At 50.6% G+C, this 9,929-nt stretch overlaps 1 protein-coding gene across 1 annotated transcript in view; it reads left to right on the top strand.

Annotated features, from left to right (window-relative positions):
* Positions 1-9,929, top strand: part of runx1 (RUNX family transcription factor 1) — a gene marked incomplete at both ends in the record, with an annotated part of 43,420 nt that overhangs the window by 7,645 nt on the left and 25,846 nt on the right. The window contains 2 exons of the mRNA XM_080494119.1: positions 4,139-4,249; positions 8,044-8,200. Coding sequence (XP_080350245.1) covers positions 4,139-4,249; positions 8,044-8,200 — 268 coding nt within the window. The remainder of the gene's footprint in view (positions 1-4,138; positions 4,250-8,043; positions 8,201-9,929) is intronic.

The following is a 9,929-nucleotide window of genomic DNA, read 5'->3' as shown; positions in this document are numbered from 1 at the left end:
GTGATGTGATGTGATGTTCCACTGGTTATGGAATGTGATGTGATGTTCCACTGGATATGAATTTGATGTGATGTGATGTTCCATTGGTTATGGAATGTGATGTGATGTTCCACTGGATATTGAATGTGATGTGGTGTTCCACTGGTTATGAATGTGATGTGATGTTCCACTGGATATTGAATGTGATGTGATGTTCCACTGGTTATGAATGTGATGTGATGTTCCACTGGTTATGAATGTGATATGATGTGATGTTCCACTGGTTCTGAATTTGATGTGATGTTCCACTGGTTATGGAATGTCATGTGGTGTTCCACTGGTTATGGAATGTGATGTGATGTTCCACTGGTTATGTAATGTGATGTGATGTTCTACTGGTTATCGAATGTGATGTGATGTTCCACTGGTCATGGAATGTGATGCGATGTTCCACTGATTATGTAATGTGATGTGGTGTTCCACTGGTTATTGAATGTGATGTGATGTTCCACTGGTCATGTAATGTGATGTGGTGTTCCACTGATACCATCTAGATATAGTCGGGCTCACCTCCACCCACAGCTTGGACTCTGGAACCCAGCTCCTTGACAGGGGCTGGACACTCCACTTCTCTGGAGTTGCCCGCGGTGAGAGGCGGCGGGCTGGCGTGGGTCTGCTTATTGCCCCACAGCTCAGCCGCCATGTGTTGGAGTTACCCCCGGTGAACGAGAGGGTCGCGTCCCTACGCCTTAGGGTAGGGGACAGGTCTCTGACTGTTGTCTCGGCCTACGGACCGAACATCAGCACGGAGTACCCGACCTTCTTGGAGTCCCTGGGAGGGGTGCTGGATAGTGCTCCAACTGGGGACTCCGTTGTTCTGTTGGGGGACTTCAATGCCCACGTGGGCAACGACAGTGAGACTTGGAAAGGGGTGACTGGGAGGAACGGCCTCCCTCATCTGAACCCGAGCGATGTTCTGTTATTGGACTTCTGTGCTAGTCACAGTTTGGCCATAACGGACACCATGTTCGAGCACAGGGGTGTCCATAAGTGCACTTGGCACCAGGACACCTGAGGCTGGAGGTCGATGATAGACTTCGTGGTCGTGTCATCTGATCTCCAGCCACATGTCTTGGACACTCGGGTGAAGAGAGGAGCAGAGCTGTCAACTGATCACCACCTGGTGGTGAGTTGGATGCGCTGGACGGGGAGGAAGCGGGACAGACTCGGCAGGCCCGGACGTGTCAATAGGGTCTGTTGGGAATGCCTGACCCAGCCCTCTGTCCGCGCAGTCTTCAACTCCCGCCTCCGGGAGAGCTTCTCACAGATCCCAGGGGAGGTTGGAGACATTGAGTCCGAGTGGACTATGTTCTCCACCTCCATTGTTGAAGCTGCTACTCGAAGCTGTGGTCGCAAGGTCTCTGGTGCGTGTCGTGGCGGCAACCCCCGAATCCGGTGGTGGACACCGGAAGTAAGGGATGTCGTCAAGCTGAAGAAGGAGTCCTATCGGGCGCTGTTAGCTCATAGGACTCCTGAGGCAGCTGACGGGTACCGGCAGGCCAGGCGGGCCGCAGCCCGGGCCGTGGTGGAGGCAAAAACTCGGGTCTGGGAGGAGTTCGGGGAGGCCATGGAGGAGGACTATCGGTCGGCCCCGAGGAAATTCTGGCAAACCGTCCGGCGCCTCAGGAGGGGGAAGCAGTTTTTCACAAAACACCGTCTACAGTGGAGAGGGGGGGGGGCTGCTGACCTCAACTGGAGATGTCGTCGGGCGGTGGAAGGAATACTTCGAGGACCTCCTCAATCCCACCATCACGTCTTCCACTGAGGAAGCAGAGGCTGGGTTCTCAGGTCGTCTCGTCCATTACCCAAGCTGAAGTCACCGAGGTAGTTGCTAAGCTCCTCGGTGGCAAGGTACCGGGACTGGATGAGAACCGCCCTGAGTTCCTTAAGTCTCTGGATGTGCAGGGACTGTCCTGGCTGACACGTCTCTGCAACATTGCGTGGCGGTCGGGGACAGTGCCTCTGGAGTGGTAGACCGGGGTGGTGGTCCCTCTTTTTAAGAAGGGGGATCGGAGGGTGTGTTCCAGCTACAGGGGGATCACACTCCTCAGCCTCCCTGGGAAAGTCTATTCCAGCGTACTGGAGAGGAGGATCCGGCCGTTAGTCGAACCTCGGATCCAAGAGGAACAATGCGGTTTTCGTCCAGGTCGCGGAACACTGGACCAGCTCTATACTCTCCACCGGATACTCGAGGGTTCATGGGAGTTCGCCCAATCAGTCCACATGTGTTTTGTGGGCCTGGAGAAGGCGTTCGACCGTGTCCCTCGGGACGTCCTGTGGGGGGTGCTCCGGGAGTATGGAGTCCGGGACCCTTTGCTAAGGGCTGTCCGGTCCCTGTACGCCCGGAGCAGGAGTTTGGTTCGCATTGCCGGCAGTTAGTCGGACCTGTTCCCAGTGCACGCTGGCCTCCGGCAGGGCTGTCCTTTGTCACCGGTTCTGTTCATAACTTTTATGGACAGAATTTCTAGGCACAGCCAGGGACCGGAGGGGGTCTGGTTTGGGGACCACAGGATCTCGTCTCTGCTTTTTGCAGACGATGTGGTCCTGGTGGCTTCATCAAACCTGGACCTTCAGTGTGCACTGGCGCGGTTCGCAGCCGTGTGACGCAACTGGGATGAGGATCAGCACCTCTACATCCGAGGCCATGGTTCTCGACCGGATAAAGGTGGCTTGCCCCCTTCAGGTGGGTGGAGAGACCTTGTCCCAAGTGGAGGAGTTCAAGTATCTCGGGGTCTTGTTCACGAGTAGGGGGAAGATGGAGCGTGAGATCGACAGGGGGATCGGTGCAGCGTCTGCAGTTATGTGTTCACTGTATCGGTCCATCGTGGTGAAGAAGGAGCTGAGCCAAAAGACGAGGCTCTGGATTTACCGCTCCATCATCGTTCCTACCCTCACCTATGGTCATGAGCTTTGGGTCATGACTGAAAGAACGAGATCCCGGATACAAGAGGCTGAAATGAGTTTCCTCCATAGGGTGGCTGGGCGCACCCTTAGAGATAGGGTGAGGAGCTCCATCACCAGGGAGGAGCTGGGAGTAGAGCTGCTGCTCCTCCACATCCAGAGGAGCCAGCTGAGGCTCGGGCATCTGTTTGGGATGCCCCCCGGACGCCTCCCTCAGAAAGGTGTTCCGGGCATGTCCCTCCGGTAGGAGGCCTCGGAGCAGACCTAGGACACGCTGGAGGGACTATGTCTCTCGGCTGGCCTGGGAACGCCTTGGGGTCCCACCGGAAGAACTGGAGGACGTGTCTGGGGCGAGGGAAGTCTGGGCTTCCCTGCTTAGACTGCTGCCTCCACGACCCGGCCTGGATAAGAGGAAGAAAATGGATGGATGGATGGATGTTCCACTGATTATAGAATGTGATGTGATGTTCCACTGGTTATGTAATGTGATGTGATGTTCCACTGGTTATGTAATGTGATGTGATGTTCCACTGGTTATGGAATGTGATGTGATGTTCCACTGGTTATGTAATGTGATGTGATGTTCCACTGGTTATGGAATGTGATGTGATGTTCCACTGGTTATGTAATGTGATGTGATGTTCCACTGGTTATGTAATGTGATGTGATGTTCCACTGATTATGTAATGTGATGTGATGTTCCACTGGTTATGTAATGTGATGTTATGTTCCACTGGTTATGGAATGTGATGTGATGTTCCACTGGTTAAGTAATGTGATGTGATGTTCCACTGGTTATGTAATGTGATGTTATGTTCCACTGGTTATGTAATGTGATGTTCCACTGGTTAAGTAATGTGATGTGATGTTCCACTGGTTATGTAATGTGATGTTATGTTCCACTGGTTAAGTAATGTGATGTGATGTTCCACTGGTTATGTAATGTGATGTGATGTTCCACTGGTTATGTAATGTGATGTGATGTGATGTTCCACTGGTTAAGTAATGTGATGTGATGTTCCACTGGTTATGTAATGTGATGTTATGTTCCACTGGTTATGTAATGTGATGTGATGTTCCACTGGTTATGTAATGTGATGTGATGTTCCACTGGTTATGTAATGTGATGTGATGTTCCACTGGTTATGGAATGTGATGTGATGTTCCACTGGTGAAGGATTGTGATGTGATGTTCCAGGTCATCTCTGATCACCCAGGAGAGCTGGTGAAGACAGACAGTCCGAACTTCCTTGTCTCGGTTCTACCCACCCACTGGAGGTGCAACAAGACCCTCCCCATCGCGTTTAAGGTCTGAGCTCTGCAAACATTCCTAACTCTAATCAAGACATAACAACACTGGATGTTCTGCGTTCTGTAATGTCTAAAACAAGAGCAGTTCTATTGCTTTTCACAAAATGGTCTTCGTTCCACTCATTTCTGTAATTTGAGTTCCTCCTGGAGAATGTGGAGTCAAACGCCAGCGTCCATCTGCCTGCTTTCATTAATGACCAAGCTTTTTACAGTCTGACCGCTCTGGACACTTTCCTGCACTTGCTTCATGTCTGGATGAGTGTGGACACTTTCCTGTACTTGCTTCATGTCTGGATGAGTGTGGACGTGGACACTTTCCTGTACTTGCTTCATGTCTGGATGAGTGTGGACGTGGACACTTTCCTGTACTTGTTTCATGTCTGGATGAGTGTGGACGTGGACATTTTCCTGTACTTGCTTCATGTCTGGATGAGTGTGGATGTGGACACTTTCCTGTACTTGCTTCATGTCTGGATGAGTGTGGACGTGGACACTTTCCTGCACTTGCTTCATGTCTGTATGAGTGTGGATGTGGACACTTTCCTGTACTTGCTTCATGTCTGGATGAGTGTGGACACTTTCCTGTACTTGTTTCATGTCTGGATGAGTGTGGACGTGGACACTTTCCTGTACTTGCTTCATGTCTGGATGAGTGTGGACGTGGACACTTTCCTGTACTTGCTTCATGTCTGGATGAGTGTGGACGTGGACACTTTCCTGTACTTGCTTCATGTCTGGATGAGTGTGGACGTGGACACTTTCCTGTACTTGCTTCATGTCTGGATGAGTGTGGACGTGGACACTTTCCTGCACTTGCTTCATGTCTGTATGAGTGTGGATGTGGACACTTTCCTGTACTTGCTTCATGTCTGGATGAGTGTGGACACTTTCCTGTACTTGTTTCATGTCTGGATGAGTGTGGACGTGGACACTTTCCTGTACTTGCTTCATGTCTGGATGAGTGTGGACGTGGACACTTTCCTGTACTTGCTTCATGTCTGGATGAGTGTGGACGTGGACACTTTCCTGTACTTGCTTCATGTCTGGATGAGTGTGGACACTTTCCTGTACTTGCTTCATGTCTGGATGAGTGTGGACGTGGACACTTTCCTGTACTTGCTTCATGTCTGGATGAGTGTGGACACTTTCCTGTACTTGCTTCATGTCTGGATGAGTGTGGACGTGGACACTTTCCTGCACTTGCTTCATGTCTGGATGAGTGTGGACGTGGACACTTTCCTGCACTTGCTTCATGTCTGGATGAGTGTGGACGTGGACACTTTCCTGTACTTGCTCCATGTCTGGATGAGTGTGGACGTGGACACTTTCCTGTACTTGCTTCATGTCTGGATGAGTGTGGACGTGGACACTTTCCTGTACTTGCTTCATGTCTGGATGAGTGTGGACACTTTCCTGTACTTGTTTCATGTCTGGATGAGTGTGGACGTGGACACTTTCCTGTACTTGCTTCATGTCTGGATGAGTGTGGACGTGGACACTTTCCTGTACTTGCTTCATGTCTGGATGAGTGTGGACGTGGACACTTTCCTGTACTTGCTTCATGTCTGGATGAGTGTGGACGTGGACACTTTCCTGTACTTGCTTCATGTCTGGATGAGTGTGGACGTGGACACTTTCCTGCACTTGCTTCATGTCTGGATGAGTGTGGACGTGGACACTTTCCTGCACTTGCTTCATGTCTGGATGAGTGTGGACGTGGACACTTTCCTGTACTTGCTTCATGTCTGGATGAGTGTGGACGTGGACACTTTCCTGTACTTGCTTCATGTCTGGATGAGTGTGGACACTTTCCTGTACTTGCTTCATGTCTGGATGAGTGTGGACGTGGACACTTTCCTGTACTTGCTTCATGTCTGGATGAGTGTGGACGTGGACACTTTCCTGTACTTGCTTCATGTCTGGATGAGTGTGGACGTGGACACTTTCCTGTACTTGCTTCATGTCTGGATGAGTGTGGACGTGGACACTTTCCTGTACTTGCTTCATGTCTGGATGAGTGTGGACGTGGACACTTTCCTGTACTTGCTTCATGTCTGGATGAGTGTGGACGTGGACACTTTCCTGTACTTGCTTCATGTCTGGATGAGTGTGGACGTGGACACTTTCCTGTACTTGCTTCATGTCTGGATGAGTGTGGACGTGGACACTTCCCTGCACTTTAAAACAACATGCATTTGTGGAAAAGCAGCTTAGAGCTTCTGAACACACACCAAATGGATTTAGTGAGCTTAATGCATTAGCTCTCACACTGGTGTGTTCTCCGTCGGGTGCATTAGGTTCTTTATGAAATATCACAGCTGCTCACTCATAGAGGACCAGAGTCAGTTTGGTTTGTCCACCGTCTTTCTCACTTTGACCAGTCGTCACTTTTCCAGGACAGGAATAAGCTTTCTGCTGGCTTGGCGTTATCTCTCATTTTGCTTGGTGTGCTGATTGCTGATTGGTTCAGTCAAATGACTAAATAAAATGACTGCAGACGCACAGATTGCTCACGCTCACACACACGCTCACACACACACACACACACACACACACACACACACACACACACACACACACACACACACACACACACACACACACACACACACACACACACACACACACACACACACACACACACACAGCACACCAACATACACGTCACACACAGTTCCTCACTCCCCTCCGTGGTGAGCATCAAGTCATTAATGTAGTTCACTCCTCTCTTCCCCCAACTGTTAACTTCATTGGCCAGAGCTGCACACCTGACTGCTCTATGTTTCACCTGCACACACATCCTCACACACCTCACCGGTGAAACACAGAGCGGCCAGGGCTGCACACCTGACTGCTCTGTGTTTCACCTGCACACACATTCACACACCTCACACACCTCACTGGTGAAACACAGAGCGGCCAGAGCTGCACACCTGACTGCTCTGTGTTTCACCTGCACACACATTCACACACCTCACAGGTGAAACACAGAGCGTCCAGGGCTGCACACCTGACTGCTCTGTGTTTCACCTGCACACACATTCACACACCTCACAGGTGAAACACAGAGCGGCCAGGGCTGCACACCTGACTGCTCTGTGTTTCACCTGCACACCCATGCACACACCCTCACACACCTCACTGGTGAAACACAGAGCGGCCAGAGCTGCACACCTGACTGCCATGTGTTTCACCTGCACACACATCCTCACACACCTCACCGGTGACATGAGGCCTCGGAGCAGTGGACAGGTAAGACGGGGCGGGGTTAACTCCGTCACCAGGTTACAGATCACGTGACCAGGGGTTATTTTGATGAATTATTAATTTACGTTTCTGAGTGGGATTATTTTCCCATTTTCTTGAAAACTGCTTTTGCTTATTTCAGTAGAAAAATGGAGTACCCTTTAAAGAGGATGAGAATATTCCTTTTCATTTCTTGATGATTGGTTGGATTAAGTTGACCCCACCCATGAGGGGGGGGTTGACCTGTTAAAAGCAGGTCGCTGCCTGAAGGGAGACGTTCTCTGGAGGTGCTTCAGGAAGCAACAGGCCTTCAAAATAAAATGTATTGAACCAGTCAACTGATTGCAGAGCTGAGATCAGGTGGTTTCTTTTTCCTCTCTTGATGGAAATACATTCTGTCACTGTCAGCATTGAGCACCGGCGCTGGTTCTGGGACACATAAAGAACCAGTGGACTTGCCATATGGATGGTGGTGGTTATTATTCAGAACTGGAGTAGAACCCTGCCACACAGATCATTAAAGTTGTGTTTCCTTCCTGCTGTCAGGTAGTGACCCTGGGCGATGTTCCTGATGGGACCCTGGTCACAGTCATGGCTGGAAACGACGAGAACTATTCAGCAGAGCTTCGGAACGCCACAGCCGCCGTCAAGAACCAAGTGGCCAGATTCAACGACCTGCGCTTTGTCGGCCGCAGTGGAAGAGGTACACACACGTCTGTTCAGGACACGTGGACAGTTTAGTGTCCTGCATTTACTAGGGGGGGGTGCACTGAATCTGACATGGGGTGAAGAAGGGCATCCAGAATGACAGTTGATTTTAATAGTGTGGACCCCCCTCCCTGAGGACCCCCCCCCCCCCCCTGCTGTGGAGGGCCTAGCCTGTCTTATTCCCAGTAGCTTCAGTTGGAGTCTGTGTTGTCTGGTTTCACCTGCTCACAGGGACTGATGGTCCTCAGGCCCCAAACACCTGCTCACAGGGACTGACGGTCCTCAGGCCCCAAACTCCTGCTCACAGCCGCTGATGATCCTCTGGTCCCAAACACCTGCTCACAGGGACTGACGGTCCTCAGGCCCCAAACACCTACTCACAGCCGCTGATGTCCTCAGGCCCCAAACTCCTGCTCACAGGGACTGACAGTCCTCAGGTCCCAAACACCTACTCAGAGGGGCTGATGGTCCTCAGGCCCCAAACACCTACTTAGAGGGGCTGATGGTCCGCAGGCCCCAAACTCCTGCTCAGTGGCTGTGGCCAAGGTCTGTTCTTCTGTTTTGTCTCAGTTCAGAGGCAGAAACTTCTGTCTTCAAGTCAAGCTTCTACCTGAACTATTTGATCAGTATCATCTGGTTCCACTGATCAATAGATTAGTGTATCAATAGAAGTGTTTCCTGATGATCTTCCTCCAGGAAGCAGATAGAAAGTGAAGAATAGAGGACCAAGGACGGAACCCTGAGGAACTCCAGGTTTGACTTTAGTTTGAGCTGAAGAGTCGTTAACATGAAGGAACCTGTCTAATCAATCTGATTGATCAGGAAGTGGGACATGTCTGATCCATATGAAAAGGACTGGAGGTGGAGCTAGAGGTGGAGCTATCATTAACAGTCTATGAACTCCAGTGTCTAGAGCTTTGGTAAGGGTGGGTGGAGCTGGAGGTGGAGCTAGAGGTGGAGCTATCATTAACAGTCTATTAACTTCAGTGTCTAGAGCTTTGGTGAGGGTGGGTGGAGCTGGAGGTGGAGCTAGAGATGGAGCTACCATTAACAGTCTATGAACTCCAGTGTCTAGAGCTTTGGTGAGGGTGGGTGGAGCTGGAGGTGGAGCTAGAGGTGGAGCTATCATTAACAGTCTATTAACTCCAGTGTCTAGAGTTTTGGTGAGGGTGGGTGGAGCTGGAGGTGGAGCTAGAGATGGAGCTACCATTAACAGTCTATGAACTCCAGTGTCTAGAGCTTTGGTGAGGGTGGGTGGAGCTGGAGGTGGAGCTAGAGATGGAGCTACCATTAACAGTCTATGAACTCCAGTGTCCAGGGGTAGGTCTGAATTGTCCCTCCTATCTCCTTCACTACTCACTTCTCCTTATTGCTGGAAGTGTTCTGTGTGGCGGCCATGATAAGAACTGTCTGAGTTCTCAATAAGCAAAGGAAAGGAGATTCGTTGCTTCCTTTAGAACCTCCTTTAGCCTAGGAAACAGTGATACTTCTTTTAGAACCTCCTTTAGCCGAGGAAACAGTGATGCTTCCTTTAGAACCTCCTTTAGCCTAGGAACCACTGATGCTTCCTTTAGAACCTCCTTTAGCCGAGGAAACAGGGATGCTTCCTTTAGAACCTCCTTTAGCCTAGGAACCACTGATGCTTCCTTTAGAACCTCCTTTAGCCTAGGAACCACTGATGCTTCCTTTAGAACCTCCTTTAGCAGAAGGAAACAGGGATGCTT

Source organism: Lipophrys pholis, assembly GCF_963383615.2.
Source record: "Lipophrys pholis genome assembly, contig: SCAFFOLD_44, whole genome shotgun sequence".
Taxonomy (NCBI): domain Eukaryota; kingdom Metazoa; phylum Chordata; class Actinopteri; order Blenniiformes; family Blenniidae; genus Lipophrys; species Lipophrys pholis.
Note: the sequence above shows the minus strand (reverse complement) of the source record. Positions and strands in the feature narration are given on the sequence as shown.